This window comes from Mycetomoellerius zeteki, unplaced genomic scaffold, assembly GCF_001594055.1.
Source record: "Mycetomoellerius zeteki isolate Tzet28-1 unplaced genomic scaffold, Tzet1.0 scaffold289, whole genome shotgun sequence".
In the NCBI taxonomy this organism is placed as follows: Eukaryota; Metazoa; Arthropoda; class Insecta; order Hymenoptera; family Formicidae; genus Mycetomoellerius; species Mycetomoellerius zeteki.
In genome coordinates this window covers 76,480-96,811 of record NW_017257270.1, presented here as the reverse complement: position 1 = coordinate 96,811, position 20,332 = coordinate 76,480, and the positions used below count along the sequence as shown (strand labels likewise).

Sequence of the window (20,332 nt, the reverse complement as noted above, 5' to 3'; positions counted from 1 at the left end):
GTATATAAACATGCATATTACATATATGATCAGTACGAATGACAAAATAAAATCCAATATATGTCAAATTTATAAGTGTTCAGACAAGCGTGCGATTAGCTCAGCGTTAGCGTAGGTAGGCTACCACCCCAAAGATTTTAGGTTCAAATTCCGGCGATACTCCATGCGTTTTCAAGAATATTTATAATTGCGTTATATAATTATAAGAATTTGTATGTACAGAAAAATAATTAATAAACTTAATAATTATTCCGAAAATAAAAAATAAAATCTAAAAAAAATAAAAACAAATTAAATTATAATTAAATTTTTTTTTCGTTAAAATATACTCAGTAGACAAATGTACATATACTTTACAGCAACTTCACGTTTATCTTACAATCATCCAATGCTTCATAGATGAGCCGATTAAGATCCGAAATATTGCAGCAGCATTTAGTAAATCAGAAAACGAAATATCATGATGTGCAAATATGATGTAAATATGAGACACTAAGAATCAGATTTTTGTTTGTCATATTTACATCATATTTGCGTCATAGTATTTCATTTTCTGATTTACTAAATATGACTACAATATTTGGGGTCACAATCGCCTCACCTATTACGGATTTGATGATCGAATACAACGTAAAGTTGCAGTAAAATTTATGCGCATCTGTCTATCTGGGCACATACAACCAAAAGTTTTTTCGCGTTTTTATTAACGTTAATCGAACGTTATATCCCGATATCTCACTAGAGTAATTAAATTAAACATCGTATATGCCATCAAGACGATAAACAGTTCTCTTCCCGTTACAGCACGATGAAAGAATAGCGAGCTGTAATCAGGTTATAGTAAATTTTATCATTTTTGTCGCATTTAACTATCACTCTCTGCTAATGGAAAAGATGTAACTTGTCGATCGCAACGTGTAATTAATATTTAACACATCGATCGTGGTTATTCGCCGAATGATACGATGTCGTAATTTCATAGAATCCAGTTTGTCAAGGTATGACACTTCATAAAATACGTACATACAAATGTAATTGTAAGATAATTAGACTATAAGATTTTAAAAAATCAAAAGTTGTAATTTTGAACAATTTTTCGATGATTTCTTGAATAAAGTGCACGGCATTCGTGTTAATGATCTTAACAGAAACATCAATCTGATTACTGAAGAATCACAGAGATATTTTGAAGTTTGTATTATTTACGAGTGTCGCGAAAGACAAAAAGATATATTTCATTGCCGCGTTCGGCAATCCTCTCGAATCCATGATCCAGACTTACGGCACCTACGTGCGCCGGATGTACGCCTTCTTAAGCTTAACTGCCGAATTAAACAACGATTTTGAGCGACGATACTCGTCTTCGTAGCCGTTTACCACGTGGACACGCATCGGAGAAAGTAGATTTGCGCGTCCCTCGTAAAAAAAAAATCTCTCTTTCCGGTCGACCGGTCGCCCGTCCCTTTCTGCACGACCGATCGGTGGCTTTTACTTACGCTTTAATAATGTTGTAAGGCCGCCTCGCTCGATCTCGCCATCGAAGAGTCGCCCTTCTCTACCCGCCAGAGCCTGTCGAGAAGAGTGAGCCGCGATGCGGAAAGCAACGGGAGAAAACGCGAACGATGATGCACGCATGATGTATGTACCCGGAATGCAATACGACATGGGCGGCGGAAATCGTGTAGCGTAAGAATGCTTGTGGCACTTCTTGAATTCATTACGAGAAGCGATTTGTAGAAGATAAATTGTTGCTTTATAAAATAAGTTAAAAATAGATTCAAGTATCTTCTATATAAAGACAAATTTTGGGAAAATGAACGAACCAGAAAATTCTAATCACATCCATTACAGTTTTGATTATCTTAACTAAAATTATAATAAATTCAGAAAATTTTGATCTGATTTGTTCATTTTCAATCAGAATTCCAATTAACGCATCCAGACTCTTTTCCAGTGTATCTTCTCTTTTGCTATTTTTTATGCCTTTGACTTAAATCTAACATTTCCTATCTACTTCTCTATCTAATCTAATCCTCTAATTTATTCTCTTTAAGAGTTTCAGATACTATTCTTATTCTTCTACGAAAATTATTTCTTAACATAATTTAAGACATATTACAGATAGATTGTTAAAAATTATATTGCTGGCTGCTCATGGAAATTATTTACAGTCTAACCTTGTGTGTTCTGCTACCCCTACAAAAAGGTAGCGGAATTCGCCGCCAATGCAATGCGAATTCCATATGGGATTATCGCGAGCGCAATGTTTGATCGCATACAATGGTAACATGGGCGTGTGCAACCAATGCCAATAATATCACTGACGATTAACCATGCCTGGACTACTTTGTAACCGTACAAGTTTTTTTTATCAAACTCGCATATCGGGAAATCTCTGTTTAATAAACGCCTGGAAACGAAAACGTGGGATCCACGAAACAAAATTACACCGTAGAATAAAAAATCTACATGCAAAACGTACGATGATGTATGACACAATATATCATTGGTATCAAGAAATATCACCGCAGAGAAACCGGAAGAGAAATTTGTGAGAAAGCAGAGATTTATAGATCCGGGATACAAGATTTGTTTATCGCTGCATCATTCGATAGAATCTCCTCTTCAATTCGCGATATCGATAAACGAATATCTGCGCAATGGAATTCTATTGTATCATAAGCGAACGTAAATTTTAAGATTCGGGTCAAAAACTCTATGATCAATATATATTAAAAAAATGCTAATCGTATCAGAAATCGTAGTCGACCTGTCACGAAACGCTGCAAAACTAACATATCACGATGATTAGAGAGGACAGTGATTAAAGGTTGTACATTTCGTCCAGATCAAAAGATCAGAAGGAAGAAGTTTCATATTTTTCCTCCTCCTCCTCCTCTTTTCTTCGTACGAAATATCGAGAGCGTGTATACCACGAAACGCACTTTCTCCTGTCTCAGGTTAAAGCGCGCCGCGCCGGTGAGAACGTTTCAACGCGATTTCCTAGGGCGTTCGTCGAGAGATCGCGAATTTGATTAATGTACAGGATCGACCAACAGACACGAACAACATTCTGCATTTAGCTAACGTAGAGCCTCGAGCATAAAAAATTGACAAGTAAAAAATTGTCTTAAATTTTGTCTTAAATTGTCTTAAATTTTATCTTAAATTTATATTATAGATAAAAGGTATTTAATCGTATTAATAATAAAATTAACATTGAAAAGAAAATATGTATTGAAACATTAAAAACAAAATCATGAAAAAATCAAATTAGGAAACAAGTAAAGAATAAATGTTCATATGAAAAACAGTGATATATAGAGAATTATTCTTTCTAATTATTACATGCATAAATAGATATTTTTTAACAATTTTTTCTTTCTTCTATGTCAAAAGGAAATTTCTAAAATTTTAGAGGAATTTAAAAACTAAAATGTAACAGTATGTCTACTGATGAGTACAGATTATGCATCAAGATGCGTTCATTCAGTGTGCATACACCGAGGTGATTAGTCACGAGTGTGATCGCCTTATAAATTATCCACGTACAACTATTACGCAGCGGTATGCTTCCGGTGAGAATTCTAATCCTTTGGTGGTCTCTAATTCGCGATGCGCCAGCGAGCTTTAAAACTGAATGCGTTCACCGAACGAAAAACGTGCGACGTGTGAAAGAGAGAACACGTATTGAACTATAAACTGTAACTAACTCACTACGAAACATGGTCGGGCGGCTTTCTGAGCCTTCACACAGCGCATTTCAACCGACTGCATTGCTCTTTATTATGCGCATTTTGCGCCTTTGAGTTTAGCAACAACCAAGATTGCAAAAATCCTATGACACTAAACACTTCCAAACGGTCATTATGATTTATAGAATTTCTTGAATTATTCTCCCTTGAATTAACTCGAATAAAATAGTTTTCAAACTACTGTTTTATTAAGAATAGCGGCCGTGATTTATTCACTCGTAAAATTCTACTGAAGAATCATCGAATTTGACAAGGAGCAATATTAATGTATATTTTATATTATATTAATTATATATGACCGTGGTAAAATAATTTTCTATTACTTCTTTTGTAAATCCAACTAATAGCTTCTAAGAAAAGGAGGACCGAAGAATATAAAATAGCTCATTTTTCATTCTCTCTAAGGTTTTGTCCTACATACGATTGAAGAAAAAAAAATTGGCAACTCGCAGAAATGATAAGGATGGTCCCATTAGCGATGGGACACGGACGAATCGTCGAATAGGGACATTTATCATTTTTTCGATACTGTCGTCAGGTATTCTCTGTTAGCTCCCCAAGCCTTGTCCACGATGGCAAAGGCACGTTAAAAATCAGTGTCGTCGCTAAAAGGCGCGGCTCCAAGGTGCGATTAAGCCTTCCGGCGACGGATCTTTTTTATATCTCTTGCCTGGTTTCTTTCTACAGTTGCATTCCCAGCCGCTTCCTTATCCTCGCACTAAAAGTCTGCTCACGCAGACTCGCGTTATGATACACATAATCTAACAAATGGAATTTCTTTGTCGGTGTAGCGACTAATAATCTAAGACGAAGGCGGACAGAGAATCGGGTTATTAAACTTCCTGCCTTCCGAGATGACCAACATGATATACACTTTCGCATAATCTCTAACGATCTTTATAAGCTTGCGATTGATAGAGAAATTGAGGAAATAATAACAAAAAATAACACAATTAAGGGCGACTGTATTGTAAGATTCATATTAAACGTGAGTAATTTCTGTACGACGCCGCGCCACGGTGTCGTTTGAAAGCATTTTTACAGACCGTCTTGTCAGCGAGTGTCGTTGCCAGTAAATAAGGAAACGACGAAAGTCTTTAGACGTGCCGCTTTCAATCTATGCTAATTATTAGCAATTAGATCGTTAACCTCGCATTGACAACAAACAATGGAAACCTGATGACTAAAACGGCAGTCGAAGAACACATTTTTCTGTTGCTACTTTATATATATTGCAAAGTGATTTAAATTTGGTAAAATTAAAAGCAAATAAATCTAAAATTCTCTGTCATTAAAAAAGATGTTCTATCAGAAAAAAGATGTTCTTGAAAAAAGTTATCATCTATAAAATATTTCTGTGTATCATAATTTACTGTATTTACAAAATTAAAATAATTACAATAACATTGTAAAAAGATATAATGTATAGAGTTTACGCGAGTCTAAAGTACTTAGAAGTATAAATTGACGTCTTATTGTTAGAAAAGACAAGTTGCCAAATTTAGGATTAAAGAAATTGCTGTCGTGCGTCACATTTAGCAAATAGAAATTAAATTCTTAGAAATATCTGTCCTCATCTCTCTCTCTTGTATTAAAAAATAAGATTCTAGACGATGAAATCAAAACCATTCTCGGCGATCCGGTATCCCCGTCCACTTTCCCGATAAATGCCGTGACAACGATCATCCACTTTCTTTAAGGTATATCCGACCCTTTTCCTCCTTTCGCATAGCCGTAGGTGTTTCACTTTCCACTCTGCGCTATATCTTTTTTCACTACAAACAGAAAATATGCGAAAAACAAGATCGATTGCAGCAAGCATCGTCTTAATGCGAATAAAATTACCCGTGTTTATAATTCTCAATCTAGTCAATTTCTCAAAATCAAATACGGATTATAGCATAAATTATTTTGTACTTTGCAGTTAAGCAAGATAAATATCGCTATTAAATAACATTTTAAAAATATCAAGTTGATTGGAGAATATGATGATTTTGCAACCATAATTCGTTGTTCTATCATAATTTATTTTATAAAAGTATTAAAGTTAGCCAGATATTATCAATATTATCACAGACAATAAACAATAATAATAGTAAAAAAATTTTTATACCTGAGTGCATGATCAAATTTTCAACTATATAAAAAAAATGGCTATAGCCATTGAAGTGATCATGAAGTTTTTATTGATTATATATATATAATCAATAAAAACTTCATGATCACTTCAATAGATGTCAGCGACTCTGATTAAGATTTGAAGTTGTAACAGGACGATTGTTTGATTGGAAGAAACTCGATCAAGGTGTAACATTGACGAGAAGCAATTGTGCGTTCTATATAGACGAACTGCTAATTCATCGCACTCCAAAAACGAAAATGAATCGATTCCTCACTGCGACGAAGTGGAAGGACTTCCGGATAAATCGGTGAGTCAAGGTTTTCACTAAAATTGATCAACGACTGGAATGCTCGCTCGTCCCGCCACGCCTCGTTTCGTCTCGCCTTGTCTCACCACGTGTACGATTCCCGAAACACGCGAATCTATCGGTCGACTCTCACCGCAATCTTCCAACAACGGGACGCAAGAAGAGCGATCCGGGCAAAACGCGTCATCGCGCTAAGTGCAAAACCGCCGGTTTCAGGTGCAGCTTTCACATTCTCGCGCGCTCTGATCGACGAAGAGGAGGCATTGCCCTGCAGGTGCAGTGCCCGTCCACCTTCAACCGGCCTGACCGATGGTGTAGCGCGCAAACTTTTCGTCCGTTATTTTATAAACTTTTAAACACTCGGTTTCATCAGCTTTCCACGATACAAATGCAATCCATTAAGTTTTTAACGAGTCTTAATAGCAATTTGTTTTCTTAAACAATCTTTGAGCCATTAATTCCCTTTTTTAATACTTAAAGAAATGTTATGTGTTGTGAATTTAATGTTATCTCAAATCTGAGATAAAAAAGAGGGAGTATAAGTTTAAATATAACTGTTTTTAACTTTCATTTGCCAATATAACATAATGTCATAAAAAACTTTAAATTAATAAAAAACAAGAATATACACGTGATTAAAAAGAATCGTGATTAAAAGTAAGCCTTTCTAAAAAAAAGTATAATTTCTCAATTTTAGAACTTAAAAAATTAATGTAAAAATTGAACAAACTCGATAGACTGTTAACTCATGCGTTACTCCGGATGTGCGCGATGTGAAGAGGTAAAACGTGCGAAAGCGCGGTCGCAATCGCGGCAATTAATCTCTGCCCGACCGATCTTCTGAAACTACGATTCCCAAGCGAATTAATTACCGCTGCCGCTGCCGCGATAAATAAGTTAATCGCCTCACATGCTCGCAAAAATACAAACGATGCAAAAGGGCGTTGGTCTCCGGATGACGCGTCGCGCTGCATTCTCGCGGAACGACGCGACGCGGCAGCTCGTTTCTCGCGCGACGCACCTGCATCGCGCGGAAGCCGTCGCGCGTATTAAGCTCCTCTCCATTGCATCACCGCAACGGCCGACCACGACTGCTGTAGCGTTGTGTTGCAATGAACAAAAACGTAATTTACGACAGCGGCGATGCAATGAGCGAGAACAGGACAAAACCACGCGGCTGGCCGTCTTTCCCTTCCTCTTTTTCTATCTCTTCAAAATTCTGGACTCGTCAGTCAAAATAACAAGGATAAAAAAGATAAAAGAGATGCTCGCTGTGACTGAAACTTCTTTGATGAAGAATTAATTGAAACTTTTTTGATGAAGAACTAACGAAACTTCGAATGGCGCTTGCTAAGATTCTCTTCGGAAGATCATTATCGAATTTCTGAATTCTCGCATGCTCAAATTGTTTTTACTTATCGAAAGAAATCATTTCGACATATTTATTCGAACTATCTTTTAACATTACAGTGATCCAAATAATTTAATTGAAAGATTTGTTTTATGATATATACACTAAAAGAAAAAGGATTAAACTCACCAAAAAGTATTGTTCGTAAAAGTTTACTTTAATATGTAGCGGAATTAAACAGCAAATGTGACTTTAATTCCTCGTTCAATTTTAAATATTTATATTAAAGAATGTGAAAACGTATCAATCAATATAAATACATATAATCAATCGAGAATCGATCTCTAAACAAATTCTATATTAAATATGTTTATTTCCTGACATAGGCCCGTATTCAGAACGCGCTTTTATCGATAAAAGCATGCTTTTATCTATAAAATTCTATGATATGCGTGACGTAAAGTATAGTATGTTAGCGCGCTAACATCGTTGTAAGCGCGTTCTGAATACGGGCCATAGTATCGCGAAAAATTAAGGGAGCAATGCCGAAGGGACATTTTCTCGTCAGTTCCACCTCCACAGAATCCTTTTGAAGCTGCTTGAAGAGACAAATAAAGCGGAAGCGCCTCTGTTATTCCCGTATTTATTAAGGAGGAGAAAAGAAAAAGGGGTGAAAGAAAAGAAGAAGAGAGACGAAAGGAGAGACGAGGAAAGGTAGACATATGTCTCTCCTTCGCCTTCCAGGTGCACGATTGCTTCTAATTACCCTCTCGGTGACCACGAGTGCCTCCAAAGTGAAAATGCAGCAGCGAAGAACAGGCAACGAGTTGCGAATAAAAAAAGCACTTCGGGAAGAAGCGAGCGACGTGTATACGACGAAGACAGAAAAGATTGGTGGATCGTGATGCTCTCTTCGAGAACGGCGAGAACGATCTCGAGCGTTTTCGCTAATTTACCTGCGGTTTAGGCCGCGCACTTTTGTGTCGCGTCGAGAAACCCGCAAGGCATAACATCATCTTTACAACACTAAAATTTAGTAAACGCTCCGCGGTAAATCTCCACGTGAAATACAAAGTTTGGCTTGCGCTTCCTTCAACCAAATTAAATCAATTTTATCCGTATAGCGTTTTCTATTCAAAATTCGACCGAGATAGAACGTCGCTTTATTACACGAGCTTTATTATACAAGCAACAATTGTTCATCGATTTTATAATTGATAAATCGTTACTAATATTACGCAATATTGCATAATATTATTGCTTTGACTTAGAAGAAAAAGCTTGATATTAAATTTAATTTAATAGTAATAATTTCAATAATAATTTTAATAATAATAATAATTTTAAATATAAGCTTAAAAAAGTTTTACTTCAACAAATAAAATCATATTGTGCGTTACATTTATGTTATCAGAATTCAGAATGCACGTTAATCGTAATGAATAATAGGGAAATATCATTAATAAAAAGTAATTGTCTACAATGACTAATATACCTACAAAATTGTTATTATTATTATAGCTATTCTTATTATTGCTAGTATTTATGATTCAATTCGGCTGCAAACTCAAGGAGATCCGATCTGTCGATTACGATTCACAAAAGTTAAGTCCACGGCGAAGATAGTGTCTTAATCATGATGTTCGCCCTAAAAGGAAGTTGGCCAGTCACGAGAACGAAGGTCGCATGTAGCATCCCCCATCAGTGAAATTTTTCTCTCGAAATTATCATCTCTGCGAACGGCGATGGTTACGGACAGGCCGATCGAAGTAACCGATAATCGTTTAATGCGCTCATTAAAATAAAATGTAAATCGTACCGCACGCTGGTCCAAGGTCTGCCGCCGTTAGCACCGTTTAAAACGTCACTCCGCCCGAATCAGGACGAAAATAAAACAAATGTAGCGTAGAAGATCATAAGTCGCTGCAATTAATATCCGGCGGCCCGCAATAATCTCTCTCGGTACAGGATCCCCGAACGTGAACACAATTCACCGCGAGGGAAAATCGAGAGAGAAATAGAGAGATGGACAGGGAGTAAAAGAGAGATGGAGGAACAGGGGGAGCACGAGAGAGACCTCCGATTTTTGTGGCGTTTTTGCAATCTGCACAGCAACTTTGTTATTGATGGCTGCAATGTTGAGCGCGCAGAATAAAGAAGGTAGGCGTTTCCACCCTCGGTTTCGCCTCGCGAATCCCGCGCAACGATCTCCGCGGACGTTTTTCACTTTACGAGGCTGTTGCTTGCGAGGCGCAGCCTCCAAGGTACTAAGGTAGTGCCGTCGTCGCGATTCGAGACCCGTATATACGCCGCTCGTCGTCTTGTAAAAGTCAATATTTATGAGGGTGCTAACCACCGTCATCGCTCATCCCGACTCGTTAGCCAGCTCTCCACCGGCATGGCTTTGTATTTACGTCCGAAGGACAGGTATCCTCTCTTTATTGTCCCTAAAGAAAACACGTCCACCGTTGTGCTACATGTCTGTGGATCCTACTGCGGTTGCCGCTATTGGATGGGACCGGGACCAGAAATCACATTCGTTTATCAGCAATATTCGTACGCACTGTCAGCTATCGACTTATTATACTTTCAGAAAACACGCGAATTGTCGTTTTAAATTCATGATACCAACTAAAGTGGCTTTGAGATTGAATTTTTACTTATCGCGCGATCCGCAGTTGCAAGTTTAAATGAAAATAAGAAATGACAGAGTTACCTAATTCAGCTTAATTCAAAAGTTTTTGCTATCAAATTGATCGTTCTTGAAAAATATAGCCATTTCTGTAACAACATCGCACTTTTTTATTTAAAAATGATAGCCCGTGATGAATTATAATTTAAATAGACATTATATTCTTAGATTGTCTGTAACTATACAATTTACATTTAACTGTAACTATGTACATTTAATATGGCAAGTAGATAAGCACATCATAGTATTAATTTTTTGTACAAGACTGTATACTTTCTCTCGATTACGGTATATTCTATAACGAAATATTGATAATTTTTCTATAATAAACGAATAAAAATGACTTTTGTGAATTTAACTTCAGTACTACACCGATACTTTCTACTTTCATTTAATATCTTAGAATATTGTTTAATCAACATTTTAATTCAAGACTCGATCACTAAAACATTTAATAATAAAATCGTATCTAAAAACACTTCATACTGATTTTATTAAATGATTGATTTTTAAAATATTGATCTTAACAGATAGAAGGAAAAATCAATAACATCAGGGCTTATATTGATGTTCGACTTATCGCAGTTACTTTCAACCATTTATACCCACACAGTTCCATCAATGTAATTCTTAGAATTAAAAAAAACATGAAAGTAAATTGAACCGAGATTAAAGTTAATATTACATTGGTAGAACCAGGCCTTAACATTTGTCATATTTTTTCTGTTTCTCTCGGAAAGGTTGCGGTGACTCGTGCTATGAATTGTGCCACACGATGGATGGAGAAAGGCTTCGCAGAAGTAACAGGTGTCTAGCAAGGTAAGTCAGTTCACGTGCCGCCATCTTCCACGGAGTTGCTCAACGTGCCTTTCATTTACTCGAGTCTAATCCGTCGATAAGAATGCTCATGCGTTCAGTAACGTATAGCGCAAACCATAGATCTCGCACTTATATTTAAATCTTATGTATCTTTTCAGATATTTCACGATTCAATATTTCAAAGTTTTCTTGCGATTTTGTATATCGCTTCGAATTCAATATGCCAAATTTGCATTGTAATTGTGTTACTCACTCTCTGACAATGCTCTGCGCTGACTCGCGACAGATCTGCGAGAGGTTGAAAGATAACATCGTGAAATTCGGGGTAACTTCGTGCCAACGGACGTGCGTACAATTCTTTGGCGCTGCACAATACTTCATGATACTCTTCTTCCGCGTGCAACAACTTCTCTGTAGCTCTATACCTGCGATCTGTGTCTGCGAAACAATTCCAATTCGATTTCGTCAGAATGATATTATATCAGCAATCATCTTCACATGGATAATAATTAAACAAATATCTTATACTATAAATTTTAATTAAACTTTTAAGTCGCAATTTAACAAACTTGATTTCTCTTGCATCATATAATTTCTTAAAATTAAAAAATAAATTGTATGTAAAATATGGAAAAAGCAAGGATTAATTACCTCCGATCGCATTGAATTGCCTTGCAGAATCCTCGATGAGTAAAACTTCGCCATGTAGAAGAGCTACATCGGCCGCAGGATCGATTTCAGCCCTCGAACCAGCAAGTAGCAATCGAGGTCTGCAAACTCGATATTTCAAAAGTATCGGGGCAACCACGGAAGAAATAGCTCCAGGCGATGAAGCTGATAACTGTAATTAATAAAAAAAAAACAAAACAAATCATTGCATAAGAATATCGTTAATTATTCTCGAATCAAATCATCATCGAATTTATTTATTTAAGTGGATCGGTAGAACTCTTCCCCTAAATTTTTAGTTCTTTATATGTTGTAAAAGATGTTAACATAATTTCACATAATTTGTAATTTACGTAATTTACATGTAATCCACAATCATACTTTACCAAACAAATAATGAATAGAAGTTCATACAGAAATTATGCGTTACATGGATTATCTCCAAATCCGTTCTTAGAATGATAGAAGTTCATATTTTTTATCTCACCTCTAAGTACAATTAATGACAGAGACAAACCACATTAAATAAAAAAATAGCCAAAAACAACAAAAACATTCTATTAAATACGTTAGAAAATTAGATATTTTCTGCAAAATTGATTTGATGAAATCTCCTTTGTACGAAGAAGACCGGTCTGCTCGCGAGATGAAAAGTTCGGAATATCCTAATTACACGGGGGAAGGCTCGCCTTGTAAAAAGCGTCGGATGTCGGGACCGGACATCCCATAACTTCGCACGATAGCCCAGCGGGTTAATCACCGAAATCTCGGTTGAAGAACGCGAAAACAGCGCATAATTAAACCGGGTCCGCGCGATATTTACGATCTGATAATGCGATGGCGTGAAGGGGGATCAGATAAATTTCGAGGGTCCGAAAATCTACATTGCAGAAGATCGTACGTCGACCTTTCAGTGACCCCTCGCGGTCCACCAATTCGTACACAGAGCGACTCCCCAAGCGTTCGTTGCACCGCATATGAATATTTATAATATGATAATTGCGCGGCCATAATTCGCACGAATTCTTCAGAAATTCTGGTATACGTAGAAGACGTAATGCAAGTACAGTTGTTTTCTTACATGGCAAATTCACGATTTAATTCCATCACCCTTAGGGGTGATGGAGTTGTCAGTTGAAACCAAGAGCATATTAAAGTATAAATTAACTCTTTCGAGTCTTTAGACTTATGCGTACATTATATAATATTCAAACAGGTAATCGTATAATTAAAAATGCTGTGCCATATTTTATCATCTAATTTGCTGCAGCAGCCAATCTTTTTTTTCAGTGTACCATATTTCTATTGTTTTTCCACTTTTTCTCAAAGTGTCGTGCTTCTATATTTAAGATGTATTAAAATTGGTAATTGTTGGAATTCTATTTTCAAATTATACCTATATATTGGTACAATTCGAAATGTACTAACAGGAACTGTAGTTACAAGTGAAAATATTTATCTTTTTCGTGGATTTTAGAAAAGAGGTATCGTGCTGGATTCGCGCGAAATTAGCGCAATATATCTTCAATTTTGGTTGTTCAATATATAAAACAGTCAGAAATTTTTTTATTTTATAAGGATATATATATAAGGAACTGTAGAAACTACGAAGAGAGAGAGAGAGAGAGAGAGAGAGAGAGAGAGAAAGAGAGAGAGAATGCTACTAAAACAGTCATTTTCTTATATTAAAAAAATGTTGTGCTAATATTTCACAGATTTTATTATACATATGTATATTTTTCATAGAAAATTTGTCTTCACAGAAACGACAAACAAAAGTTTATCTTTATTTTGCTGTTTCTAGCATCAACGATCTTTGAAATTTCAAAAAATATCTAGTGTAAAATAATAATAAAAAGAAAATAAGATAATTTCCACAAGATTTCAGAAACGTTTCCATCATTGAGAATTTTTTACCTCTACTCAAATTGTCATTAGAATTTGAAATAATATTAATCGAAGTTTCTGTGTTACTTCTTAATTTTTATATGTACATTATTTCTTAAACTTTCACAAAACTACTGAAAGTTTCCTCTTAGATAACTGTAATGACAGACAAGAGTTCAATTCTAATATTATATAAATCGCAAGATTATTCGACCGTTACGTAATATGACACTGGGAATCGAAGGTCAGGTTAATACATCGTTCTTATGTCACGTAACAAACAACTATTTTCGTGATTAAATGAGTGAGGCTGAAGCATCTTAATCGATACGATGAAAAACGGGAATGTAATTCTTCGTCGTATTACCGTTGCTTGTTGCTCACCCAACCTTAGTTTACAATCTTATAAGTAACCTTATGCTATCGGTGACAATTCATCAATGCCCCTACAACATCGACAATGCAATTTAATAGTATTTTTGCGATATGGCTAATTGTTATAATAGTAGAATTATTAAAGCATTGCTAGACTGAAAATCTCAGTTTGACATCTATTATACAATTTTTATACATCAATATTTTATTGAATTTCGAGAAAAAAATCGTACAACTGATGATTTGCGATTATATTTAAATCTGCTTATACTCAAGTTTAAATTTATTTATCTCCAGTTATCTTAGAATCAAGAGTTCATATATATCTAATATACTTTGTTTCTATTCCCATGAAATAATCACTTAAAATTTCTAGTATTATACACGTATGGGATAATTCCGGGAATCGAATTCAGATTTTTTATTTGACAAGCAATTATTCTAGCACTGAACTATCCAATCTCCCCGACATCAGATGCCAATTTGTTTCTAATCGCGGGTACACAAAGTTCCTTTTATGTTTGAATAATCGTTGTCTCGTGTCGAGGAAGGGCAGAAGAAGAGAAAGAACAAGATAAATTAAGGAAGATGATACGTTACGATCGCATTATCCCCAGGATCGATGATACGATCGCTATGATTCGGTGGAATCCGGCAGTAAGGAGGCTTACACTTTACGTATACCGTTAATCAGACTGCATGCAATTTTTCCCTTCCTGTTTTTTTAATATGATGCAGCCGAGTCAGACATTCGGCGTTTTTCCCTGATTTACATACAAACATACGTAATGAAGATAGGCGCATTCTCTTCGGCCAGATCGGATCCAGACGAATGTGATAATGCAAAGTGGGTCGTCGTTAAAAGAGCCTTATTATTAATTAACGCTCGCACCGTCCCGCCGTTGTAACAGACTTCGTGATAATTTTCTAATCCCTGCATTTTCGCACATATGTTTATTTTCGAGTCATCAATGTGTGTTTAACGCGTTACGTAAATATTGCGTGATTTTATATTTACAGAAAAAAGAATTAATTACCAGTTAGAATCAGATAGTATCTATTAACTATCAAATCATAAAATCATTTACATTAATGTCAATTGCTATGAGAGCTGTGTCACAACAATTCATTTTAGTTTCAAAAGAAAAATTTCGAAGTAATTAAAATATACAAGTTGAGAGATATTAAAATAGTTTGTATCTATATTGATGCTATGCCTTTTAATTGAAATTATATTGTGATTTTCATGGATTATTTCGTAACAGCGACAAATTTTAAAGTTTTTTATTAAAATGATTACAATAATAAATTAATCAATCAATGAAAAAGTCAGTCCATTGTTAAAATATCGTTCGATCTGAGACATTTTCTGTATAACTGCCAGTCACTAATGATTCCCACGATATTGGCGAAAGTGTCGGTCATCCGTGACCCCGCGACAGCATTGAACTCGTTAAAACGACGTAACGACGATGAGTCGTTGAATCGTCGTGCATCGTTAGTCATATGATTTCGCATTCGCGACGAAAGAAAATTGAAGTGTGTATTTTCTCTGCTAGTTATCTGTGACTTGCATTTCATCAGTCTGACTGTATATAACGTTATATGTACTCGATCTAGGGTGGCCAACTTTCGAATAGTCAATTTCGGGATGTGAACCTTAAAATTTCGAGACACATCCCCAAAATTCGGGACACAACTGACACAAGGTTAAGTAAAAAAAAAAAGAGAGAGAAAGAAAGAAAAAAATTACAAAACGTTACGAAGACACCTTGTAATATATAACGCAATACGTGTTATAATCCCTTTATTAATTACATTCAATAAATAAAAAAAATATATATATTATTAAATTTATTCATATTTATAAAATTAAATAACATACACTGTTAAATCTATAGTGTCAAATTTAACCTACCATGAGTCGCCACTGCTCCTACTCAATCATGTCGTTATTTTATACTAAAACAATGGTTATATTTGACACTATAGTGTTAATTTGATATTGTATAGTGTCAAATTGACACGGTATAGTGTCAAATTTAACTATCATTTTGATAAAAAATAACGATATATTTAGTAGGAGCAGTGGCGACTCACGGTAGGTTATATTTGACACTATAAATTTAACAGTGTAAAATCAAATCACAATGAAACATAACAATATGTTTGAAATACAATAATACTTTAAAGCTTAAAATAATATTTTTTTTGTGACTTTGCACATTTCAACATATTCTTATTTTCTAGAACATATTTGTAAAATTCTTGACAAGTAAATGAATAATTTATCTTAATTTGTAGTTTTGCTTTTACATGTTCTATAAGTAATCTATTTCTTTTATCACTCCAGGTATTATTACATTGAGAAAATACACGCTCTGCTGAAGCATTTGAAACTGGAATTGAAGCTATAAATTGGAATACTTTAAGAAAATTCTTTAAATCCTTGTTCTGACTAAAAAGTTGGTGCCATTTTTCATATGCAGTTTCATACGCTTGATTAGAGTTTTCTTTTTTTGAAATCATCATTCCCAAAATTTCTTTTGTTTGACAATATTCTTCGTAAAGTTCGTCCATATTTATTACACGATCAAGAGATAGTTTAATTAATATTTCGCAAAGTTCGTCAAAACTAAACATCGTTTTTAGTGAAAAAATTTGCATTTTAGATAATATATTATCTTCAGAAAAATTAAAACGTTTTTCAATATACTTTAAAACATTTTTGTATCACGTTATTAACTGATTTTTAACATAAGCTTGTTCAGGTATCGGCAATCGTTTTAAAATGTTCGAAGTCATAAAACCTATAAATTCGTCGGCTATTCTTTGCGTAAGTTTGCTTTTTAAATTAGAAAGTATTCCAAATACTTCAGCACTTAAAATATTTTCCTTTTCTAGCAACATTATAGTTTCAACAAAAACTTTTAAAGTATTTGTAAAAAAAGCTAAATAACATTCAGTTTTATCAATTTCTGTAAAATATTTCAGCGCTGTGGTCGGTGACGACACTGACGTCGGTAACGATGACCAATTTGCAGTGTGGCGTGTGGTATCACTGAAATCGGGACAAATGGCGTCCCGCTTAGGGTTCTTTCGGGACGCCTTTAAAAGAGTCGAAAATCGGGATGTCCCGCAAGATTCGGGACGGTTGGCCACCCTAACTCGATCCCTCTTCACCCCGCTATTGATACGTATATTCATCTCTATCGAGTATTCTCATTCTATATTATGTACGCACGCAATATATGTATAATCGTAATTCTTTCCTGTAATTATCTTATCTGAAAGAGATATTACGCGAACTTACCAAATTCGTGAGTATAACGCACGTCGTCAAGAAGATTCATGGCAGCGTCTCAGGGGAGTAATGTCCTCGCGGGATTCTCCGATGTTGTATTTATGCGGAGAACGCGTTATCCCTTCCCTTGGCGACGCACACACATGTACATACTCTTGATCGGAGAGAGGAGACCGCGCATCCACTCTCGCTTTTAATAAAGCCAAACCGGAATCGTAAAGCTGAATCTAAATTGCATAATTATACCGGTCTACGTCTCTCCTTTACTCCAATGTACATAGCACTTACATCCCTCCTATCGTTTTTGTCTCTTTTTTCTCTTTTTTTCTATCTTTCTCCATCTTCTTTTTATTCAATGATCTTTTTTCAAGCATTTAAGTCGTTTCTATTCTCTTCGCCTCTTTTTCACGAATAAAGATTGAGAGAATAATGATATTACAAATTGATCAGTATAAACGTTAGCATCAATGTTAGGTGTCTTTTAAAAAGATCTCAAGTATTGCCCTCAATCAATAAAAAAATAAACTCTCTAAAGAATATTCTTCTTCTATAAGAATTTTCAAAATTTCCAAATAGAATTACAATTATGATTATATCGCGTATCAATTGAAAGAAGATATCAAACAAAAATAATACGGTAACTCCGGTATATACGCCGAACCTACCAAAAACTTAATTTATTAAGTAGAGGAGAGTGGTCTAAATCGGACCGTGTTCTAAAGGACCTTTTTAATTTAAATGAATACGGTTAAGCAGATTTGCGTACTAACGTAAAGTCCTTATAAAACACCGAACATGTGATAGCAGTTTGACAGTTCTCTGTCATAACATTCATAAAATAGAAGCAAATATGTTTTTTCAGCCATCGTGCAAAAATTTTTTTAAAAAAGAAAATCCTTGTAAATCATTATTTAAAAGATGTTAAAAATTTGAAAAATAATTGATTTAAGATAATTAAAGAGTGTAGAATTAAAAAATATCAAATATTTAAGATAATTAAAGAGTGTAGAATTAAAAAATATCAAGCATTTCGTGATCACTTTTGCGGTTTATTGTAAAATTTGTTCCAAAGTTCGTAAGGACCCGTGTCCAAATCGGACAGTACAGTGAATAACTTTTAGGCCTGGTTGTAGTACTGGTGGATCGGCTGACTAGATCTGGTCCAAGCAATTAAATCAGTAAAATATCATGAGTCGTCAGACTCAGATTAGTTGAGTTTTATTGATTTCAATTCTAATAATATAAACAGTCAGTATTTTCTTTTTCCGAAAAAAATGTTTATCTTTGACTGTCAAATTGCTCGTTTTTACTCAATACTAAGAAAAATACATTAAAATATTTTAAAATTCTATCTAAAAATCCATAGAAATAGGAGTTTTCGATTTGAACCAGGGGATGGTCCGATTTGGAATCAATAGTTCTAAATCGGACTGGAAAAAGCGTTTTTACATTTTCCATTATATTATAGTTTAACACAAGTGAGAGATACGTCAAAATAATCTGAAGCAAAAATGAAGGGAATTGAATGATCTTTCCAACAGCACCTTCGATTTTACGATCGGACTTTATTTATGCCTTATAGAGAGCAAAAACTGCAAATAGGTCCGATTTAGACCATTCTCCCCTATTATTTACTATGTTTAAAATAAACGAACTATATCAGTAAAAACTTTGTACTGTCTATTATTATAAAAAAAACATTAAAAATCCGAAATATTTATTTCTCGTATTAAAAAATAAACTTTTTGAAACCTTTGTATTTTTACCATATATCCTATAGGGATGGGAGAGGGGGGAGTATGTACGGCTCATGAAAAATTTACAAATAATGCATATAAATAAGACGTAAAATACGTCACAATAACTTATAAAATGTGTTTATAAAGTTTTATTAAGGAATAAAAATAATAAATATGTATATGGAGTAATAAATAATAATTACAATCTTCCTACATACCATATATTAGAAGTGTTATAACAAGAGGTACATGTTTTTCATGCAATGCGTCTATTGCATTTAGTGCACTGATTTCAATCTGCGCACTTTGTATACTTTGGGCATAAATCCCGCCCGCTAAAAATGCCGTATATCCCAAACAGGTGGGATATACAAGACAACAAACTAAACAAAGAATACGAAAGCAAAGCACTTGTATTTTGCTATACAACATGCTTTACTATTCCTCTACACGTATGTATCACGAAATAATCACTAGGTCTTTTACACGCCCTACAGTAATCATTTTATGTAGATTATAATTTATGATGGCGCTACTTATTACAGTGACAAATCGATTCAATTCATAATAATTTCATTAATATTAACAGTAAGAAGCTGAAATTATACTAACTCAATACTAATATAACATAAAGGCATGTAACAAAGTAGTTGCGAGAAAATTACCCCCGACTCCTTCTATTTTTTCTGACTTCTGCGGTGTATTTGCCGGAGTTACCCTATTCAATGTATATGTCGTTGATAGTTTTCATTTTAAAAATTAATAATAAAGATAATAATAGCCTTAATAAAAATTAATAATAGAGATAATCTAATTTGCATAAATTAGAAGAGGATTAAATATTGAGCAGCAGCATTCGACAAACGTACTTGTCCAGCAAAATGTATAAAATATGTAAACAACTACAATTTTTAACTGGAAGATAGTTTGAATAATCGATATAATGGCGCACTGTCCAGAGAGACAGTTAGTTTCGTAACTGTATACCATATACTCAAAGTTTTACATTAATTATACGTTATTTGTGAATATATACCGATAGTATTGAACAATTAAATTCTCGATAGGATAAATTATCTATCTCCTTGTAAACGCGTGTACCATTTAAAGTTCAGTAGTTATAAAATGGAATAAAGGAACAACAACTGATTGATATCGTAAAACCGAAGACAACTGACATTTTCACCTATTTTTAAAAATTAAGTCTAGAATGACAAAACAAGATTTTCAATAGAAAGATTCTTGGTAGAAAGATTCAAGTATTTGTGAAAGAAAGGTAACAATCGAAGGACGTGTCGAACGAACGATGCGG

General features: G+C 34.6%; 1 protein-coding gene across 1 annotated transcript in view; it reads right to left on the bottom strand.

The window, feature by feature from the left end:
• Nucleotides 1–20,332, bottom strand: part of LOC108724304 (rho GTPase-activating protein 20) — a 243,266-nt gene that overhangs the window by 157,301 nt on the left and 65,633 nt on the right. Inside the window, exons 3-4 of the mRNA XM_018450621.1 lie at nt 11,698–11,887; nt 11,300–11,484 (exon numbers count right to left, since the gene is read on the bottom strand). Of these exons, the coding sequence (XP_018306123.1) occupies nt 11,300–11,484; nt 11,698–11,887 (375 nt within the window). The remainder of the gene's footprint in view (nt 1–11,299; nt 11,485–11,697; nt 11,888–20,332) is intronic.